Consider the following 23,403-nt stretch of genomic DNA (forward strand, 5'->3'; position numbering starts at 1 on the left):
GGGCTCTTTGCTCAGAAGGGAGCTTGCCTCTCTCCCCACCTCTGCCTGCTGCCCCCCCTGCTTGTGCTCTCTCTCTGTGTCAAATAAATAAATAAAATCTTTGAAAAAAAGAAAGTGAAAAGACAACGGGAGAAAATATTTACAAATCATTTATTTGATAAGTGACTTGAAAGCAGAATATATGAAGAACTCTCACAACTCAATAATAAAAAAAAGACATCCCAATTAAAAAATAGTAAAGGATCTGAATAGACATTTCTCCAAAGAAGATATACACATGGTCAGTAAGCACATGAAAGGATGTTCAACATCACTAGCTATTAAGGAAACACAAATCAAAATCACGGGCAATAACAATGTGAAGAAAGACATATATTGATGGTAGGAATGGAAGATGGGGCAGTCACTTTGGAAAACAGTTTTGCAGTTTCCTAAAATGTTGCACATAGTTATCACCTAACCAAGGAATTCCACCCTAAGAGAATGGAAAACATCCCCATACTAAAACCTGCACACAGATATTCGGATATTCGTAGTATTACGCATAGTAGCCAAAAAGCAAAAACAACACAAATGATAGATGAATAAATAAAATACGTTACATCCACAAAATGGAATTGTATTTGGAAATAAAAAGGAACTGCTGATACATGGATGGACCTTGAAAACATTATGGTAAATGAAAAAAGTCAGCTATAAAAGATCACAGATTGTATGATTCCATTTATATGATATGTCCGGAATAGGTAGACCCATAAAGAAAGAAAGAAAGTAGATTAGTGGTTGCCTGAGGTTGGGGGAGGGACTGGAGGAGAAAAAAGAGAAGTAACTGGTAATGTGTACAGAGTTTCTTTTGGGGATACAAAAATGTTCTAAGATTGATTGTGGTGATGGCTGCAGAATTCACCATTTGGTGAATATACAAAAGCTCACTTAACGGTACAGTTTAAATAAGTGAATTTTATGGTATGTGAATTATATATCAATGAGGATATTATTTAAAAGAGAGAGAGAAATGAAAAAAAGAGTTTCTATACTAAAGAGTTTCTATTCTAAAGTTCTAAAAGATTCTAAAAAATTGAAAGATTTGTTTTGCCTACAGGCCAGAAAAGCCCACTACTATTGGATAAAATATCAAGTATAATTTTAAATTTTGTCTTAGCGCTTGAGTTTGACTCATGCACTAATTGGTTCTTGATTCCAATGTCTCAAAATCTTGAACTCAACCTTCTTCATCTGCATCATCCTAAAATACCATTAGAGGGATTTATACATTTAACTTTGAGCACGGTATTTTCCATATCCGGTTGCCATATGTATGTTTTATAATCTGCTTACCTCTTCTCCTCTTCTCAGGAAAGGATAGCCAACCTTACATGTGAGATTATGATTGGATTCACAACTGTCTTTTTGGATAGCCTTGGAAGAAAAAGTAAGCAGAATTAGAACAGACACACAGGTGAAATGCTTGGGCTTGGTTTTTCCAGATTTTTCCCAGCTGTGCCTTGGACTCTGCCTTACTGAGATTTGTCTCTCAGTTTAGTTGGGAAAGTCACAGCATTATGGGATCACCTGTCTCACCAACCATGGGAAATCTGAAAACATTACTTGAGGGAGACTGTAAGGCAAAGCACATCACATATCTTGTCTAGGTGTCCCACTGCACAATGGACGTATTAACAGCATGCGCCACATAGGATGGATGAAATAATCCACACATATCAGACTGCCACGTGGAAGCCCACAGTGAGTGTCTGTCGTGAGAAGAGTTTCACTCAGTGGTAAGAGCACAGGTTCAGACCTGAGACCACCAGGAGTTCAATTCTGACTCCATCACTATTAGCTTTTTCCTTGTCAAGGAGAAAGGCTCACTTCTCTGAGCCTGATTTTCTGTTAAGTGAGGTCAGTCATACTCAATTTCATCTAACTGTAAATGCCACTGAATAGTAGGAGACTTGCCAGTATTTTGTGTATGAATAAGAGGAGGGGAAATGCTGCCAGGTAAGTAAATATATCGACTGTAAAATGCAGTTACAGCAAAGTTAAAATGTAACCAAAAGGGTTTATCTTAGAATCTCTGTAGTACAAAAATACCTAACTACTTAATGAGAATTGAGTAAATGGAATGCTTAGAACAGTGCCTGGAACATAATATGACTCAGGAAAAGGCTGTCATTATTATTACTGTTTTTACTGTTAATAGAAGTAGGGGAGACACGTTGTTTATTTTTATAGTCCCCCCTCTCTTCCAAAGCCATGAAGTTAGTTGAAGAGGACACTGGCAATGATTTTTAATATAGTCCACATTCCAGAGAAAAATTCAGTGGTAACATTTTTCTAGCATCATTTTGCACATCTGGATTTACAATTAGCATTCTTTACTGAATCTAAAATATGTGGTAGTAATGGAGGTCATTTTTTAAGCCTCTGTTAGTCATCATGTCCTTAAGTGGTATCCTAATAAATAGAGAGTAATATCAGTGAAAGTCTGAATTTACAGAAACTGGACAATAGAGTTCTAATATTGTATTAATAAGAGTATGGTTTTTAATGTGAATCATACATATTACTAATTCATATACATATAGACAGAATTGTAAATAAGGGGGATTCATTCAGAGATCAGAATTAAAAGCAAAATTCAAACGTGGAAGTACTAATTATTGCTGATATAGCATCTTATGCAGCTGTCTGTTATTGCCAAGATGAAAAAAAATTGTTATGACAATGACATGTTGTAATTTAACATCTCTCTTTCCAATGTAAGGATTTTACATAGAAAATGAGAAGTGGTACCTTGATTTTTCTTCATGTAAATATTTTTTTGTTCCATACATACATTCCTTTCTCTGCACCTCTGTTCAACTGTCTTGACTCTGTCATGTTTATATTTTTCTTTGAGTTTGTCTCAATTTCAGCTATGTAATGCCTCTATAAAATGTATGATTTTGATACATCAGTGATCCTATCCTCATACTGAACCTAAGAAAAGTCATAGATCTCTAAAGACATTCATCAAAAAAAAAAAACTTTAAAAAAAGTTTCATACTTTCACCATTAGTGAGTACTAATAATTTGTCCAAAATGCTCTCTATTCTTCTAAACCCAATAAAAACAATTAGTTCAGTAGCAGGAAAAGTCGGCTCAATAAATGATTATTACAAGAATAAACAAATATAAAACTAAAAGTTTACCTCAATTCCTGAAAAAATTAGATTTGGAGAATAGTGCACTATGGTTCTGGTGTTATAGGCACTGTCCTTTTTATTTTTGACTGTGAGACTAACATTGAACTTATCGTTATGAGACCTGACAATAAGCAGGTCCTTTTCTGTGGTGGATACTTTCAGGGCGAGGTCCGAGATACATTTATCCTTGTTTCCACAGTCTTTGGCGAAAGGAATCTGAAAATGGTCACAGGAAAGCGTTTTTCAACATTTAGTTAAGCATGATTGAAAATTACTTATTAACCTGCTTGGTGAAGTGACACATTGCCAAACTAAGTTAAGCAACTCATAAAAAGAACAGACTCCGCTGCAGAAATCATGAGGAATTTTAAGTTTATTCCTATAATTTATAGGGAAAAAGAATAAACTTCTGAATATAAATTCTTTCAGTCCCTTAGAGAACGCACAGTTTTCACACATGTTTTTTGCTGGCTTTAGTCTGCCAGAGTAGAATAGTTTCAAAAAAATCAAGTCAAGGGGCACCAGGATGGCTCAGTGGGTTAGAGCCTCTGCCTTCGGCTCGGGTCATGATCTTGGGGTCCTGGGATTGAGCTCTGCGTCAGGCTCTCTCCTTGGCGGGGAGCCTGCTTCCCCCTCTCTCTCTGCCTGCCTCTCTGCCTACTTGTGATCTCTCTTTCTGTCAAATAAATAAATAAATAAAATCTTAAAAAAAAATTCAAGTCAAGTACTCTAAGATCTAAATCTATGAGAGAACACTTCAACACTCAACTCCCGTTATGAGATTTTCTATTGAAAAAAATAAAAACCTTAGAAATGCAATAGGGCTCAGAGGTAACAAATGGTCAAACCACATAGCTAGAGTTTCCTTGACTGGTCTTCCCATTAAGCCCCACCCTCTTGTCTAAACCTTCACTAAGAGCCCTCCATTCTACCTCTCTTCTAAGCATCCCCCAACTCTCATTGCCACCATCACCTCTAGTCTAGCCATCCTTATTTTTCCCCGAACGAATGCAACAGATTCCTAAGTGGTCTCCTGCACCCACTCTTGCTCCAACCACGGTTCCTCCAATCACTCTCCACGTTGCAGGTGGAGTAATCCTTAAAAAGATATAAATCCAGTGCTATCACTGAAACAATCAAAACTACCAACAGCATCCCATTGCTTCAAGATAATCTGTGCAGTAGCATGAAGCCCAGAACAACCTGGTTCCTTCCTATGCCTCCCTCCCTATCCCACGTCACCTTCCCACCTCGCTCTTCAGCTTCAGCCACATTAGAGAGTTTAGTGCAGTTCCTTTATCCCTCAGACCTTTTACACACGTTTCTGTGCATAAAACACTGTTCCCTCCACTCCTATGAATAGGATGGAAAATCCTCCTAGGCTTCAGGTCTCCACTTAAGTGTCACAACTTCTGTCTGCTGAGGCGGAAGTTCCCATCAAACAATTAAATTCTCCTCCACACCACATGCTTTAATCCAGTAAGACCTGTTTCCTAGGTTAGACTGTAAACTCTGAAGCTTGGTACACATAAGACACCCAATCACTATTCTTGAAAGGAAGAAAGTGAAAGTGAAAGATACGGGTGTAGAGAAAACGAATTCCCCACCCCGAATGTTTCCTCCACTGGTGCCTCCCCATCTTCTTGCTCGCTCACTCTTTCTCAGGGGCAAGACAATGGACTCTGTGGATTTGGAAGCAGGAGCGGGGTGAGTACAGCTCTTCCCACCTCTTCTGCTCTTGTGCCCATGGGAGCCATACATGCTTGCTCTCTATTTCCATTCTGCAAGTTTTATGAGGTGGGCCCCCTTGAAAGAGGCCTGAGATTGAGGAGCACTGCTGATGAATGCACTTGGTTATCTGTGGTCTAAGCCTTGTTCAGCAGGGGGACACCCAATATGCCTAAGCCATACTCGAACCCGGTGTTTATTAGTAATAAAGGGAATTCCTGTAGACTAATCCATGTTCTTCTTTCAATTGGTCCCAAATTTAGGGGAGATAAAAATAGGTGCTATTTGTAAGTTCCTCCAACAATAGGAAGCCGAAGAGTTGAGAAAAGTCTAGAAGAGTCTCATTCCTTTTTTAAAAAAAATGAGATAGGGTTGTATGTGTGTGTCTATGTGTTTTAGGGTCCCCCCCCAATATGTCACATGCAGGCATTCTGAATTTAAAACAAAAATCCGACTTACATATTCATGTACTGAATTTGGTAGGGAATCATCAAGAACAGGCCCATTTTCTGGATCAGTGAGATTAAAATCCAAAGTTATCCTTACAGAGTCCCGAAAGTCATGCTTGTCCTACAGATCGAAACAGAACATATTTTATCATTGGTATCATATTTGCTGCATGTTCTGACCTTGTTATGTTATTCCTTCTTCTGCCCCTGTAGGTCAGGGTTACTGGAACATTTTTGTGCACCTGATCTGACATGATGCCATCAGGTTTTTGCTTCATTAGAGAGAAGCTGCCTTCTACCATGATAAGGGACACTGCTGAATGCAAAGGCTTCAGGACGACCAGTTGAGTCACCCGGCTTCTCAGCAGTCCTGCTGTAGTAATAGGATGTGCCATCCTTCGCCATGGCAGCATATAGCACCCGGGCTCCTTGCATAGGAATATCTTTTCTCTTGAGATCTTGAGCTAAAAACTGCCATGTAATACTTCCAACTTCAAATGAGCAAAGTTGCTTTAAATTGAGTTGGATTTCATTAGTATAATATATGCCTCGAGTTGCAAGAATTTTATAATGTCAAATGATATGTAAGTAATATGAATGCAATCAATGTTGTTTTATAATATCATGAGTAACAGCCATCATTTATGGCATGTCTGGGATTATGAGCTTTACACACATTATTGAGAAGTATTTTAACAGAGCTCCGAGATGAATAACTATTATAGTCATTATTTTACAAATGAAAACCCGGGCCTCTAAGAGACTAAACAACTTGGTCAAAATCACTTGGAATGTGGGGAAGCTTTAAGACAAATTCCGTCCTGGCTGTTCTGACTGTTCTGACATTTGTTCTGACTCCAGAACAAATGTCAATGTATCTATTAAAATCTAAAAGAATTTTAGAAATTTTGAAACTAGACCATTCCTTTTACTACCAAGTGCCTACACATAGCTAGATTCTTCATTTTAGACAAATATACACTAAGTGATTTCTAGCAGGTTGAAGGCAGGGGCACGTCTGGTTTCACACCCTTTCAAATTTTATACAAGTTCTAACTCCTAAATGCTCAGTTCTGATGAAATAAATAGGAGGATAACTCCAGTTTTTTTTTCTTTCTGATTATAGATTGATCTTAGTGTTGACAGATATGTTAATTTTGGTATATACTATGGGGAATATTGACTTGAAAATCACTGAAGAAAAATACAGTACACTAATAGGGATGTTTCCTATCACTTTCCTCCCCTGACTATAATATTTTAAAAATATAGAATATGAATACATCAAGAATATAGAAATAAATCAGATGTGGGGGGAAATCGGCCTGTTTTCCTGTAAAGTTCCAGGATCATGTATAAATCTCAAGTCTGTCTCAGTCACTAAAATCAGTATTTTGTCATTACATCCACTCTTCCCTCTTTTTTTTTTTTTTCTTTAAGTATCATGTGCATTATAAGAAAGTGTTAAAAAACTCCTGCCCTTATTGGGAACATTCTCTCTCTCTCTATAATGACTCAATAAAATGTATTTAAATGGTTCAAACTGGCTTCCTAGCCATCTGTGGAGATTAATAATTTGCTTCCCAAGCCTCCCTTATTAGTGTAATAGAAAGAAACTTAGGTAGCACAAAGTCTATGGATGATAGAAAATAGCAGATTTTTTTCTCTTCGATTTAAAGTCAAAGAGTGAAACATATAGTTCAGTGGACAAGAAAGGACCCCAAAAAGAATATGGCCCAACAGTTTCTCCTCAGGGCATGTAAGCACTTACGTCAAATGTGATACACATTTGACAGATGAGGCCCACAAAAGTTAAATGATGTTTTCAATTTGAAAGAATAAGTGAATGAATGCAAAAAATGAATGAATGAATGCAGGTTTCTTATCAACTAGTCCCATGTGCCTTCTACTATTCCACAATATACGGATGACTGAACACACACAGGGAAGATGAAAGATCGTTTTATGAAATGCATCTGGAAATTAGAAGATCAGGCCTGTGATTTTCTGATAAAGTGACCAAATAAACGAAGTTTACTTCATCATGTGCACTTTGAAATAAAAATCATAAGATTGGCTTGAAACAAGACATTTATGCTTTATTCTTGATTTGGAATAAAGCAGTTATAACATATGATTTACTTGCCAACATGTAGAAGGAGAGCTTAGTGCATTCTCTTTCTTCAACTGTGATGTTTCTTTGAATCTTTCTTTCTTGAGTTCCAGAGAAAAAACTTCGTGATATCTGTCTTAGTGAATCTAGTGTGACGCGGTACTGCATATCTGGAAACAAAATGACAGAAATATTTGCCTGGGGTGATTTTCATATGGTTCAGTTCATTAAATTAGAATTATAGCAAAATCTCTTAAGCAAAGAGTCAACAGGAAGTTTCTATTACTCAGCTTATCTACACTACTGTAGTACAATGGTAGTCCCAGTGATGACGATAACCTTCAGAACTACTTTCTGTGTGTGTGTGTGTATGTGTACATATGCATACCCACACACTCATACAACATGTACACCAACATAGAAATTAAATTTCTGATTATGCATGTGTTTATTGGGTTTTCACTTAAATTTTTTTTTTAGTTTAGCAATGTTGAAGCCCTGTTTAGAATATTGGTTTTATTTCAATAGACAGAAAAATATGCACTAATAAATTCTTATCTATTTTATGAAAAAGTCATTTCAGACTCTTCAAAGCATGTAATAAAAGAAGCTTACCAAATAATTTTCATAAAATAGGAGTACCAAAATAAAAAACAAGTTAAACCTATACTTTCTAAAAAGGCAATCATTCTACTTATTTGATCGCTTATTTTATAAAAATAAATGAGACTGAAATAGTGCTGTATGTGGAAATGTATATCATATTTATGTTTCTATACCTAAAACTAGTCAGAGGGCTATTGGTGAGCATAATTATACACATGAAGAGCAAACTAAGAAAAACAGATCTTAAGGATTAATGATTTTTCATATTCTATTTACATTTGGTTTATAGAGTAAGTTACTATTTTGCAGCCAATGACCTCCACAGTTTTGACTCCAACATATTTCAATATCATTATAAAAACACCCCAGGAAGTGTATGCGTAGGGAGGAGGACATTCCTAGACTGTGCCTGAGAACACACACACACACACAATATGTCTGACGCTCAAAAACCAGGATCATGTTCTGAGTGGAGCAAAGAGATCTCAGAGAGTGGGCTGGCAAAGCATTCGCGTCCTTTGCAATAGCAGTCTTAGTAAAGAGAGGGCAGGAGAAGGAAGAGAGGGTTTGTGAAAACCCACAGGAAGGACAACTGGGCTCCTGGAGTGCCCAACGTCCAAACTCTACTTCTGAGCTGGTATTATTATTATTGTTTTTAGCACATCGTAGTTTGTGGTAAATGGGAGAGCCAGAGGGGAACCATGGACTGTGGAGACCATTGCATATAAGCATATAGTTTCTGCTCCAGATTTTATTGGGTTCTGTAACATATTCTCTCTTCAGTAGATTTTTTTTTTTCAAGGTTCAACATGTTCACAGGGGCAAATCTGATATGCAGATCCCTATCATCAGGGAAAAATACAATATCTTACTGGATGTCATCATGTGGGAGCAAATGTATTGTTCTCTTGCCCCAAAGTACTTGGTACAAATAAGACACTTACCAGCTACAAAAATTGTGTCTTCTTTGGACTTTAATTTCACATCGAAACACACGGTAGCATTAATGCATACTGTTTCCTTTCCTTCCACACGGCAGTTTTTCTTTTGGATATTCACTTTATTGGGTTCAAAATTCATGGTCACTTTAACTACAGCCACATCTCGAGACCTACAAACAGAAACAATGATGATTACTCCCCCATCTTCATATTTCATGAACGCCATCATTATGGGAGTGCAGTGCGAATGCACTGATGGGGATTCTTTTTTGTGTATAGTTGGGCTTGCAGGATTCACGTTCTTTGGTAATTTTTTAAAAAGATTTATTTTTTTTATTATTTTTAACAATTTTATTTATTTGAGAGAGCGAGAGAGAGTGAGAGAGAACATGTGCATGAGCAGAGCGCAGTGTTTTCTCTCCCCAGGGAGGCCTACATACCTTCTTACCTTCCTCTAATAAGATGGTATTTAAGTCCGAATTCTAAGCCACCTCAAAGAATTACTCATTTTTCTCTGGCTATCTCCCATGTATACATGGGGTGTGCATGTTAATAAACTTGTTTGTTTTTCTCTTGTTAATCTGTCTTTTGTTATGGGTTGTCAGCCAAGAGCTCAAAAGGCTAGAAGGAAAATTATTTTTCATTCCTTACAGTTCATAAGCCAAAAATCTGTTTTGCCTGTGATGGAAGGAAAATGGAACCACGTGCTCAGGTGCAACCTCAGAACCAAAACTGTATTTTGGGATTCTTTGAGTTTGTTCCCAATCTGGAAAGAGTCCCAAGGCCTGTGGACAACTCTTGTGCACTGTAATACCTGTACAGGCAAGTACAGGTACTAGGGATACGTATCTCGTGAATACATAAGTCTTTGATTTGCTTTTGCATTAAAAAATTCTAATTATTTTTATTTTAAACATTTTAGCCATAGAAGACAGGGAAACATAAAAAAAGGAAACAAGGAAAACAGAAATCATTTGTAATTCTACCACTCAGCAATAATCACCATTAATATTTGATGTGCTTCTTTTTCTCTGCAGAATGTATCTCTATATGTATAGATGTGTGTGTGTGCACACGCGTGTGTATAGAGAGATACACACATCCATATACATCCATACATACTTTTAAAGCATCATAATATAATGAACAGATTTCCAATATCTGTATTTTTCTGGGAACATTAGTTTTAATGGCAAGATACTATTCCAACATATGCACGTGTTGTAATCTATTTATTCGGTCCTTCATTAATTTATTTTAAAAAAATATAGTTCCTACCACAGTGCTGTGATGACTCTAAAGATTATATATCTTCGATGTAGATTAAATCTTTAAAAAATTTTAGGAAGCAAATTCCTTGTTAAAAAGTATGAATATTCTAAAGCTCTTTAACACTTATTGGCAAATGCCTTCTAATGCATTTTAACCAGTTTGCTCTTTCACCAGCAATGAACTAGCATATCTAATTCCCTGCTCATAGTTTGGATCCTTCAGGAATGAGGCTGCCTTGACCACTTTCCACCGCACATCCCTCTGCCCCACCAAAGTCTTTAAAGGGGTTATAGTGCAAGTTTTTCCACAAAATGGGGCTCTCCATATCTGCTCCTGAAAGTCCCCAATTGGGGTGGGCTTCTGTTTACTGCCTGCCACCTATATCCACTCTCAATCCCTCCTTGGGCATTGTAAATCTTGGTCTTCGTGTCCCTTTCTGTTGGTCTGGTCTCTTCTGCTGGGTAATGACAGGGTACAATTCTGTCATTTTGGCCCATCAGTGATAAAGCACTGGCTGGGGATAAAAGAGGATAAGTCTTCAGAGCTTTTTAAGAAATCTTTGAAACAAAACTGGAGAGTAAAGATTGCCCTTATATGTATGTGTGTGTGTGTGTGTGTGTGTGTATATATATATATATATATTTAAAAGATTTTTAAAATTTATTTGACAGACAGAGATCACAAGTAGGCAGAGAGGCAGGCAGAGAGGGGGGGGAGGCAGACTCCCTGCTGAGCAGAGAGCCTGATGTGGGGCTCAATCCCAGAACCCTGGGATCATGACCTGAGCCGAAGGCAGAGGCTTAACCCACTGAGCCACCCAGGCTCATAATGTATATATTTTTAATAGGAGAGTGACTACACTAAATATTTTTTGAGTTAAGGTTATCATAATACATTAAGCCAGGATTAACAGTTTAAACTGTATCCTTTGTTGCTGACGCTGGTGACTTCTGGTTTGGAGCCCTGCTTCTGGGTGAGCCCTCCCCAAAGTCATAGCTACTTGCTGCCCAGCACTCTCCTTTCTTAGGCACCACATTACAGTTTTCTTTTCCCCCTACTGTACAGTTAAGACATTTTTAACATAATGGTTATTATCTGTGTATAGTTTAGTGTACCATTTTTATTTGACCATAAGTTTTTAAACATTATCTCTATTTTTAGTTAGAATTTTTTTTTTCAAATTTTAAAGTTGAACTAGAGTATATAATATTATATTAGTTTCAGGTTTGTAACATAGTGATTCAATAATTATATTCATTATGCTATGTTCACCACAATAAGTGCAGTTACCATCTATGAATGGTATGGTACAAATATTATATATATGTAAAATATATATTGCACATGTTATATATATACACATTTATAATAAAAACACAGACAATGATGCACAATTATCTAATTATAAATATTAGGTAAATGAGTGAAGAGTCAATTACCCTAAAAAGTTTGTGAACTACTCTGGGTCGCCTGGGTGGCTCAGTGGGTTAAAGCCTTTGCCTTTGGCTCAGGTCATGATCCCAGGGTCCTGGGTCCTGGGATCAAGTCCTGCATGGGAATCTCTGCTCAGTGGGGAGCCTGTTTCTCTCTCTCTCTGTGTGCCTTTCTGCCTACTTGTGATCTCTCTCTGTCAAATAAATAAATAAAATCTTTTAAAAAGTTTGTGAACTGCTCAAAGTTAGGCATGTTTTCTTGTTTATATAATTCTCTATTAAGCCCTCTTCTTTCCTCTTCTTTCCTAAAACAGAATATCTACCTTAGCACCAAGCACATAATAAATACCCCAAATTAAGAGGTGTTTCTACTTATTCCTTTCATATGGTTTCTCCATTTTAAGATCTGATGACTCCTTCAGCTTCTTTAACTACATAACTTTTATCTAAATAATGGGGTACAAAAGAAAACAGGTATTTGGTATGACAGGAAGTCCAATCATACTCTGAGCTATGAAGCTATTTGTGAAGTATGAAGCTATTTGTGAAGTATTACCTGATGAATTGGCTGTTATTAAAATACATACCAGAAGAGGGCAGCACCACCAAGGCCTCCAATAGTCACATCAGTCAGACCATCTCCATTTAAATCCATTTCTCCATGGATAGACTGGCCAAAAAATTTTAGTGTCTTGCCGTCTCCACCTGATGGAATACGCTGTGAAAGTCACAACAGAGAGTTTTTATGCCAGAAGTGTCTCTTCAAAAACAGTTTCAAATAAATCTGAGAACTTGGATTGGGCAACAAAAAATGAAAATTAAAGATCTTTTGGAAACCCGCCTAAGAAGCCCCTCATGTGGTGACAAGCTGAATTACTCAGTTGTTACCAAAGGTTATTCTTTTTATAGTGCAGACAAAATAATCCAGGGTTACTGACACCAGAGAGAGGGGGAAAAAATTTTATAACGTCATCTTGTCTAATGCTCAAGGAAAACATTGTGAGTAATTGGCTCTCCTTCCTAGTTCCCACTCAGTTCCATAACGCAGAGATATTTAAAGATACTGGAACCTTGAAAACACATCACACATGCAAGAGAGGGAGCAGAAGTTTGTCATAGGGGTCAGTTTGGGGTTTACTGAATTTGGGGGGGTAGCTATAAATAGCACATGCCATCAAAAACATTTCCCAGTATATGATCTTCTTTGCTAAAAGTCAAGGGCGCTATAAGCTTAATAGGTACAAATGAATATGGAGTTCTTGATGACTGATTTGTCACATACGTGCACAGAATGTGTTTAATATTCGTACTTCCTGACTTAGCTTTGGTTCAAACTGATAATACTTTAATAGAACCAGATGGCAAGGAGACAGGACTGACAGACCCTCCCTAAACTTGAGGTCTTCCTGAAAACCATAAATTAAGAAGCCAAATAAGGCAAACCAAATGGACACATTTTTCATGCTGAAAGGTTTGCGGCTCATTGGGAACTATTTCCTTATTTTCAGCAAACGAACCAGAAACATCTTGCCTCATTGGTCTTGGAGGAGCTCATTCAGTTTGATTCTGGATTATCACATACATAAACAGCACCTCTGGTTACTATGGAAACAAGCAAGCACATCCTCACCTATCCTTGGGAAAGCATTTTGCCAATAATTAAGCAAACTCAGCTGTAATATTCTTTTCTGTTATTATTTAAAGCTGCACTTTGAGTAACTACCATTTTACAAAATAAATTTCTTATGACAATCTATCCTCTTATTAATGATTTAAACATCTTCTTTTTTTCTACTGCAAACACCATTTCAGTAAGTTTTCAGGATTAATAGTGAAGGAATAAAGTGGCAGAACACAAGAAAGAAATGCCTCCCTGCAGTTCCTCCTTCCGTCATGTTCCCATGGTTAACCTTGCCTGTTTTCAGTTAAGTAATGAAGACTTTTGAATTTTTTGAAAACAGATAATTTACTAAGTGGATGAAAGTTTGTTACTGAAATATGCCCTTTAGTTTATTGTCTCACTAATGTCATTATGACTTTATGAAAAATAAAGTACAACTTCACTTGAATGGATTTTGAGAATTCTGTTGACGATAGTACAAAAAGAACAACTATAAAAAAGAAATAATTGATGTTCTGATTTTCTTTTCATGTTATATAAGTAGTTCAATGCCTAATTACTTATGGTTACTTAAAAACAGACAATTACATTAGAAGAGTTCCTTTAAACTCTCCTACTTTTATAGTGCATTAAATGCTTCTGCAAATTGGTATTTTTCTTATGCAGGAAAAAATTGCATTTATGGATTAGAACCATTAACTGATAATAAATTTAAAACCAGAACAACAAAAATCCCCTGCAAGTTAAGCTTATTCAGATTTTTTTCCAAGAGGGATTATTTGTGAGGAAATTATAAACCTTCAGGAATCCAAATTCAGTTCATAAAAACATACCAATTTAATTCATAAACATAAATGTTGTGCAATTTTGTTAAAACACAGATATTGAATATAAAAACAATAACCTCATCTTCTTTATTCGCTAAATCATATCATTATTATTCTCTTATTTAGAAAGTGGTATCCTCTTTTTAGGATCAGGCACACTGCAACTGTTAAATCATATCGTTAACAAGTGTTCATTTTTTTGGTTCGTGTTTGACTATTCTGAGAGTTCAGATCATGGAGATGCGGCAAATAACAACAGAAATAAAAGACCAAAAAAACCAAAACGAGATAAAAGGATAAAATACATAATAATGCTCCTGTAAAGGAACCTTAAAAGAGAATTAAATCTAGTTTCCCAATAAAGTCAGAAGAAAAAATAATCAAATAACTCATGAAGCAAGACAAGAAGCAAGCCTAGCATTGAACCCACTTATCGTTTAAGGGTGGGAATGTGTAGGTTTCACTTCTTACTTGTGCGTACTCCTTCCTGATAGTTTTGCCACTCCCATGATAAATGTACACGGCTCCCCCATGATCATCTTCCAGGGGTGCTCCTATCACAATGTCATCGAACCCATCAAGATTGAGGTCTCTCACTGCAACGACTGCTGTTCCGAAACGAGCCCCGCATGGCTCATTTTTGTTTTCTTTTGTGCATGAATTGTGCTTCAGAGATGAGCAGCAAGTCTGCTTAATGGGCTCCAGGCTCATTTGATATTCAAACCTTGTCTGGAAGAAACATAAGCAGGATACTTATGGGTTTCTATCATTACTACAGCACAGTGAAATTTTTAAGTACGTGCTAAATCACCACTGTTAAAAACCATTTGTACATCAACAGGAAAGTTTGTAAAATTTCTTAAAAAGGGTGCTTATCTAAGAGCCAAGTTAAACATTTTAAAGAACAGACTGTAGAAGTGGGGAAGAAGGCATACTGAGGATTATAATGGATTCTCTTTTTAATGGAACTGGGTGAGTAGAGGACTCCCAGAATGTTTTTATTTATTTTTAATTTTTTAATTTATTTTTTTATTTTTAAAGATTTTATTTATTTATTTGATAGAAATAGATACAGCGAGAGAGGGAACACAAGCAGAGGGACTGGGAAAGGGAGAAGCAAGCTTCCTGCTGAGCAGGGAGCCCGATGCGGGGCTCGATCCCAGAACCCTGGGATCATGACCCTAGCCGAAGGCAGACGCTTAACGACTGAGCCACCCAGGCGCCCCCACAGAATGTTTTTAAAGCCAAAGAACTGAATGTTTAAAATCCTTAGTTCAGATCTTTATTCTTCCTTCATCCCAAATCTGCTTCTTTGAAAAGTCTCTAGATAGTCTCCTTTATAGGGCAAAAAGGAAATTACTCTATCCAAAAACCAAATTTTTCTCAAAGCTATCGAGAGCAAACAAACAAACAAACAAAAAACCCACAAAGAAACCCCCAAAAGCCCAACAAACTCAGTAAAGACAGGGCTAGTAATGATTGACAGGAACACAGGTTCTAGGAAAAAAGAAAAAAAAACAGCATAGGACCAAAAAAATTGATAAGAGGAAGCAAACAACATGATAGGATGAAAGATATATAATTTATGAATTAAAAAATTAGTTGGAGAGACTCTAAGAATTTAAAAAGCTAAATAGATGAATACTGACTTTGCTATAAACAACAAAACAAAACAAAAAATGCTTCTAACGAAGAAATCAAGAATTATTTCACCTAACATTTGATGTCCAAAGTCAGGAGCGGCAAACAAAATCTCACTCCAGCCCACTGAAGTATTCCAAAGATTATAGAAGTTTGCTGAAACTGGTGTCACAGCCTTAAAACACACAACTCCATAGTCTCTCTACCTCCCCTACTTTAACTGTTTTGACAGCTCATGCAGTTTTTTTTTTAAATTTTTAATTTTTTATTAACATATAATGTATTATTTGCTCCAGGGGTACAGGTCTGTGAATCGTCAGGCTTACACCCTTCACAGCACTAACCATAGCACATACCCTCCCCAATGTCCATAACCCAACCACCCTCTCCCTACCCAATTCCCTCCAGCAACCCTCGGTTTGTAAGATTAAGAGTCTCTTATGTACCTAATGCAGTTTTAACTGTTAATGTTCCCAACAGCTCCAGGCCGGAGTGATAAATGGCTGCCCTGTGAGTTTATTTAGCAGTTTAATGAAACTTATCTTTATTTTATATTTTCTGCTAAAAAAGAATAGCTCACATCTCCAAGCAGAAAATACCTAACGGTTTAAACTACCTTACTAGAATTCTAAAATGTTCATTAAAAAACTGAGGAGTTGGTGGGGGTAAAGGGGCCCTGAAAAATTCTTTGCTCCTTTTCCCAAAGTGAGCACAAAATTGGAACTGCGTTACTTATTTGAAATGGGAAGAAAGGAAGAGCTATTCCTGAAATTTGACCAAACTCAGAGCTACCATTACCTGATTCAGAGCGTACACATATACTTTCCCTTGTTCCTCTTTCTCTGTTCCCATGTACATGGGAGCTCCAACCAGAAGAATGTCCGTATTAGAATCTTTATCAATGTCAACCGTCGTTAACACACTGCCGAAGTAGGAACCAATCTAGGGTACAAAACAAAACAAAATAGTCTGATGAACATTGGAAATTCTCAAGATAGCTAAAAGCCTGCACTTCTTTTACTTATCCTAATCTAGGAGAGTATTTGAGATTCAGACAGACATAGAAATAAAAATAAAATATAGAAATGGACTCTACCTGAGAGCTCTTTATTGGCTCTTGTGGCGGGGGTGGGGGGTGGGGGGTGGGGGTGGGGGGAGGGGCTAGTAAACAGGCAGACCCACCCTTGAGGGTAAACAGCTGTCATAGATTGTGCAGCCTCAGTGTAAGAAAAACGGCTTCCTTTAGATTTCATCCTAGCATTTCTTTTTTTCCCAAAAAGTAGAAAAGATAAGTAATGCCACCATGATTTTTTTTAAGGAAATAAAATGAGATTAAGCAATAAAAGGTATTCTAGGATGGCTTCAGTATAATGTTTATATGTATAATACATGTATTTATATGTATTTATGAAATAGATACATATATGTATATATGTATGAAAAATAGGAAATAAAATACAATAGGAAGAACTGATTTGTCTTGGGATACTAGTGCAAGGAATTTCACCTTGTCGACTTCAAAGATTGTTTACTCATGCACCTGATAAATTATTGAACACTGCATCTGAAACTAATGATGTGCTATAAATTGGCTGATTGAATCTAAATTAAAAAAAAAAAAAAAAAGACTGGAGCACTTGCGTGGTTCAGTCGGTTAAGCCTCTGCCTTCAGCTCAGGTCACAATCTCAGGGTCCTGGGATCGAGCCTCCCACTGGGCTCCCTGCTCCGCTCAGTGGAGAGCCTGCTTCCCTCCTCTCCCTCTCCTCTTCCGCCACAATGCTCTCTCTTGCTCTCTCTCTCTCTCAAATAAATACATATTTTTAAAACATTGTTTACTCAACAAATGGCTAAGTCTTGTCCTAGCACTTGTGGAAGATAGAAAAATATAAAAGGGGACCATCCCCTTGCAGCAACGTTTTGTTTTTTAAAGATATGGATGCATTTTGGGGAAATGCGGGAGACTTACACTTCATTATCTAAATGCAATAACCTTTCCAAATTTTGATCTGTGTTTAATATTTGATGCTCTTGATAACTGTCTTATTGAAACTTCCTGTTTTGGCTTCCATGATTTTAATTTTGCTCTCTTGATTCTGCCATAATATCATAGGCCACCCTTTGTTTTCATCTTTGCTGGTTCCTTTTCCTTCTCCCGGCCCCAGGTTTTGGTGTCCCCTAAGCTAAGATCTGCACTTCCCCCCATTCTCTTTTCTAGAGGGCCAATCCTTCCAAATATTTCTATTACTGAAAATTGCAAATTTCATTCTATTTTCCTCTCAAGGCTCCAGGTCTTCATTCTTAGACATTGATAGACACTCAGACAACTGCTAAAGCTTGGCTTTTGAATGTCCTCTCCTCATAGGATATAAAGGAATTAAAAGGTTTTTTTTTTTTTTAATTTTCCCCTAAAGTTGAATTAATTACAAACATAAATAAAATACTGTAAGATGTAGCAACCTCAGGGCTTCATTCCCCCCTGACAATAGCCATCTGGAGCCGAGTGGGAGCTAAATGTTTAGATGGCTCATGAGTTGTCCAGACCATGGTTCCCACCACTTCCTGCCGTCTTCTGTGTAGTAGCTTTATTTATTTACTTTACATTCCTGACACCCATAACGATTTGAATTTGAGCTCACTGTTAGAGGAAATTGTAAAACCAAATACCATTTAAAAAACGTATCTACACTGCTTGGGTTGCTGACATTCTAATAATGGTGCCACCTTTCTCTCAGATTCCCAGGCTTGAAACTTAAATCATTTATAATTTAAATCATTAACTTTCATGAGCAATTTTTCACAAAATTTTCACTTCCTGTCTTGTAGACAATTAACAGAGTGATATCAGACCCAAAATGTCATACAAAATGCTTCGTTTTACAACCCTGTCAGTTCCTCCTTATTTATGTCTACTACACTCCTTCCTTTTCCGTTTTTATTGGTGATACATCATTTTAGGCTCTCCTCACCTTAGCCTTTTTTAGATGGTTGATGCACTTTCTGATTATGAATGTGGGCAAAGGGCTAACAAAACCCTTTCACCAAGTTTTATTATTTTATACATATGAGAATCTTTATATATGAGACTCTTACTTTTGGTTCACTTTAACTCTGTTCTCCTGGACATCTGTAGCGGAAAGGAGTTCAATTATATTACGAAGCAATATTGAGAGTGGTAAAAATAATCTCTGGTTGGGACATTGCATTTAAGGCTGTGGGGATTTACAGATACCTGATGGAGCTAACATAGGTTAGGCTTCCCAGGATAACTCTGACAACCGCACGCCCTTAGCAGAAGCCCTGGCAGCTATGTCTTTGGTGTCATTATGAAAGATACTGGCTCCTGTGGGGCATTAAAGAGAGGGCAGCTCTGTCCTTGCCTGATATGTCTGTCTCCTCTCACCGAAGCGGTTCTGCGCTGGGCAGCTGTGGGTACACCTGCAGGGAAGGGAGGCTGCTGCTGCCCTGCCTCGTGGAGTAGGTGGTGATGGGAGGAGGGTATAGGGGCAGTCTGGTGAGCTGGGATATTTAGTGAAGCCCAAATGACTGCAATGCAATACTAACCAACATCATAGATGTTTCAGTTAAAAAATATTCACATATATTTATGTTTGCATATTGGATGCATTTCTCAAACTACTTTTATTATTCAATATCACCTAATGAGAATTTTTTTATTTTACATAACTTCCCATTACTTCCAGGAGAAAATCCAAATTCTTTAGTTTGCCATTCAAAATCTTACACAGCTGGGGTCTGAGTTATCTTTTTAACTGGCTCTTCTGCTCTTTCTACCTATCTACAGTCTATCTTTCCTTCTAGACTGGCAGAAATCTTATCTCGTATTAAGATTTTGGCACCAATCCTAGCTTGAAACAATCTTTCCACCTTCTGCATTTACTGTCTATGCCATTGGCATTTTCCTGCTTCTTAATGTTTTAGATCTTTTTCTTTATATGTATATATTTGTACACCTGTATCTACATCATCATCCATCCATCTTACCTCCATATCCATGCAAATTAGGTCCTGAGGCCAAAGATGTAGATATATTAGTCTCTGCAAGGAAGTTAATTAACACTGGGCCCTGTTTAAGGTTGATGTTGACTATGAAAGTATTTTTTCTTTTTTAAAGATTTTATTTATTCATTTGATAGAGAGAGAGAGAGAGAGAGAGAGAGAGCGAGCACAACCAGGGGGAGCATCAGAGGGAGAGGGAGAAGCAGACTCCCCGCTGAGCAGGGAGCCCGGTGTGGGCCTGGATCCTAGGACTCTGGGACCATGTCCTGACCCAAAGATGGGTGCTCAACTGACTGAGCCATCCAGGCGTCCCAGTACTTTCTCTTTTTTAAAGTTTAGGACAATTGAGGGTTAATTTAAATTTACATAGAGTATACACGGATTAAATTAAAACAATAATTTTCAAGTTTACCTGTTCTCCACTGAGTGTCTGGAGAATCTTGATGTCTCCATTTTCCATCCTGTAGATGACAACCTGGCCCGTATGATTGTACCTTGGCTGTCCAGCAATGTACAGCACATCTCCAGAAACAGTTGCGGAGTTCACTGTGTAACCTAACGAAAGAGAAATGCCAGATATCAGATATACTGTTTGACCCCTTAACGTCTGCACAGAATAAATTAAGATCCACTTTAAATGGCTGGGAGAATCATTTTTATATGTTTATATAGATTTCTCTTTTTTGGAAAATACTTATTTTTTATTGAAGGGAAGTTTGTCTCTGTAGAAGCTTTTAGCATGCTCTCTGATTATCTACTGTGACTGCTTTGTCCACCCCCCAACCTTGGTTTTTCATTGTTTAAAGGCACAAATGATGTAACAATGATGACAGAAGAAGAAAAAAAAACCCACCAAAAATCCCTCATAATCCCAACTCACCACTTTGTAATAAATCAGTTGTACTTTACCTGGACATATTTTATAGAACCTAATAATTATAATAATTATTAATTTTATTTTATTATTTTATGTATTATTTATTTTATAAAATTAGTAATTTTATGCATTTGGCATCATAGCAAATGTAAGCCTTTTCTGTGTTGTTGCTGTAAATTTTTATTTCTTTTTATTTATTTGTTTTTTAAAGAGAGTGTGTGTATGCATGAGTGCACGAGGGAGGTGGAAAAGAAGCAGAGAGAGAGGGAGAGAATCTTTTTTTTTTTTTTTTTTTTTTAAAGATTTTATTTATTTGACAGAGAGATCACAAGCAGGCAGAGAGAGGGGAGAAGCAGGCTCCCCGCTGAGCAGAGAGCCCAATGTGGGGCTCGATCCCAGGACCCTGAGATCATGACCTGAGCCGAAGGCAGTGGCTTAACCCACTGAGCCACTCAGGCGCCCCAGAGGGAGAGAATCTTAAGTGGGCTCCATGGCCATTGCAGAACCTTAGGCAAGGCTCTATCTCAGGACTCTGAGATCATGACCTGAGCTGAAATCAAGAATGACGTATTTAACCGACTGAGCCACCCATGTACCCCTGCTGTGGTAGATTTTTAAGTAGTAATTTTAAGTAGTTGATGTTTATTCCTCTGAGTTAAGGTATCAAGGGATTACCTTTCTACCACAAGTCCACTCCTACCTAGTAGAAAATGGTAGAATTTTTAGGTGGTTTTTAATTTTTTGATATTATGCTTCAGGATACAAAGCATCCTTAACATTTAATTTTTTTCTTTTGGATTTTTTGGTGATAAATTTCAAGGAATAGATTACTGGATCAAATTTTCAATTCTTTCAGTGTCTGGCAAATTTTTTTCCAGAACATCTGCACTAATTTATTCCATGAACAGCCAAAGTACAGACTAGTTTTATCAACTCCCCCCCAAACCTTAGGTCTCAATACTATTATTTAAATTTGTGAATGTTCTAATAGATGTTGAACATAATCTAACAATAATACTTTGTTGTGATTTCAATTTGCATTTGTTTGATTAAAAGGAGGTGGATGGGGGGATGGTTGAAATAGGTGATGGGGATTAAGGCATGCACCTGCTGTGAGGAGCGCAGGGTGATGTATGGAAATGCTCAATCACTATATTGTACACCTGAAACTAATATTACACCGTTAACTAACTGGAATTTAAATTTAAAAAGTGAGATTTGACATTTTTCTTTTTAACTGGGCTTTCATTTTTTGTGTGTCTTTGAGGCAGATTATTAATTTCTGAGTGAAGAATTAAATTTATTCTTTGTGTCTATAGAGAACAGAGCTAAATCAATAATAAAAATTACTCTGTGCACATTTCAACTCTACAGAAGAAAGAAATGTTCTAATAACCAAATCTGCCCATCAGCAGAGGAGCAGAGGGCAGATTATTTTTCCAAATTCCACAGAATAGTATTTCTTACTAAGAAAAGGATTATATGGAAAATTTATTTTCCAAGTGTTTTACTATAGGATAATAGTTTCACTTTCTTATGACATTTTTGTAAAGGAACAGAGGTTTTTTTTATACTAAAACATGTTTAATCTCACAAGTACTAAAGGAACACATTCCTCAGGCATTTTTCCTTCATGAATATTTTTCTTACATTCTCATTTCTTTATCTTTCTTTGAGCTCCTAAAAAAATTACACATAATAAATTGTAAACCATTCTTTTTTAAAGAAATGTTACTAAACAAGTACTTACATTACTAACCACAATATTGCTTAAAAATAAAAACTTTAAGGTCATGTTTATACATAAATAAAATAGAAAAGAAGAATGTGCAAAACAGAAGCTGTTTTATTTCGTGTCACTTTACTAAGAAATATTAAGAAAGGATTGGCCTAAGGGTGTTAGTATACTTTGATTTTTTTTTTTTTTCATTTACAGAGCTATAAATGCCAACTGATAAATGAACCTTTAAGAAAAAGTTAAAAATTCTGTTTGAGGCTTGGGGTTGTGTGACTATTTGGTTAATTAAGTTTGATAATTTGCACTTGATAGGTACATCTATTAACTGAAGTCTGCACAAGGACAGTATCTACTGGTTAGGTGGCTACTGATGGACGCTCAGGTGTCTAAAGACAAGGAGGGAGAGAGAAAGAAGGCTATGTGAAGTTTAATTTTCTTGAAAGAAAAATAATTATAAACATCTAAGTTTAATGTTGCTTTATGAAGAAGAAAAAAGTACAAAATTGAAGAGAAAAGAAAATTCATAGCACAGCCTGCTGCATGGATCTATAAAGAAATAGATCCTGTCAGCTCTCATAATTCACTCCTTGGGAAAAGTGCTCGGAGCTGGTGAGGTAATGGGAAACAGGTATAGTTCTGCTTTGATTTCATGCATTTGCCTCATATCTTTACTTTTTCTCTTGAATTTGTCTGGCATGATTAGAAAGGGGCAGACCGTGAGTGGGTGGAGGAGGCAGGGAATGAGATTTCCGTGGTGTCCTCACCATCAAAATCACTTGCTAATTGCATATTGGCCTAAGGCAGTTCCTGGGTGGTTAAGTGAGTGACTATACCCTGAGAGGTTCAACAGTTTCTGTTCCTACTTTTTTCTGGTCATTATTGATTAGTTTGAGGGTTTTTTGTTTTGTTTTGTTCTTTTTTTTTGGTAATAGAGCATTTACCCATCACTTT

At 36.9% G+C, this 23,403-nt stretch overlaps 1 protein-coding gene across 2 annotated transcripts in view; it reads right to left on the reverse strand.

Moving 5' to 3' along the window:
• ITGA1 (integrin subunit alpha 1) overlaps positions 1-23,403 on the reverse strand; it is a 165,284-nt gene that overhangs the window by 27,121 nt on the left and 114,760 nt on the right. For both annotated transcript variants that reach the window (XM_032337429.1, XM_032337430.1), the window contains exons 12-20: positions 20,250-20,392; positions 16,618-16,761; positions 14,650-14,907; positions 12,318-12,448; positions 9,029-9,195; positions 7,512-7,648; positions 5,376-5,486; positions 3,195-3,404; positions 1,339-1,419 (exon numbers count right to left, since the gene is read on the reverse strand). In XM_032337429.1, the coding sequence (XP_032193320.1) occupies positions 1,339-1,419; positions 3,195-3,404; positions 5,376-5,486; positions 7,512-7,648; positions 9,029-9,195; positions 12,318-12,448; positions 14,650-14,907; positions 16,618-16,761; positions 20,250-20,392 (1,382 nt within the window). The remainder of the gene's footprint in view (positions 1-1,338; positions 1,420-3,194; positions 3,405-5,375; positions 5,487-7,511; positions 7,649-9,028; positions 9,196-12,317; positions 12,449-14,649; positions 14,908-16,617; positions 16,762-20,249; positions 20,393-23,403) is intronic.

Source organism: Mustela erminea, chromosome 3 (assembly GCF_009829155.1).
Source record: "Mustela erminea isolate mMusErm1 chromosome 3, mMusErm1.Pri, whole genome shotgun sequence".
NCBI classification, from domain to species: domain Eukaryota; kingdom Metazoa; phylum Chordata; class Mammalia; order Carnivora; family Mustelidae; genus Mustela; species Mustela erminea.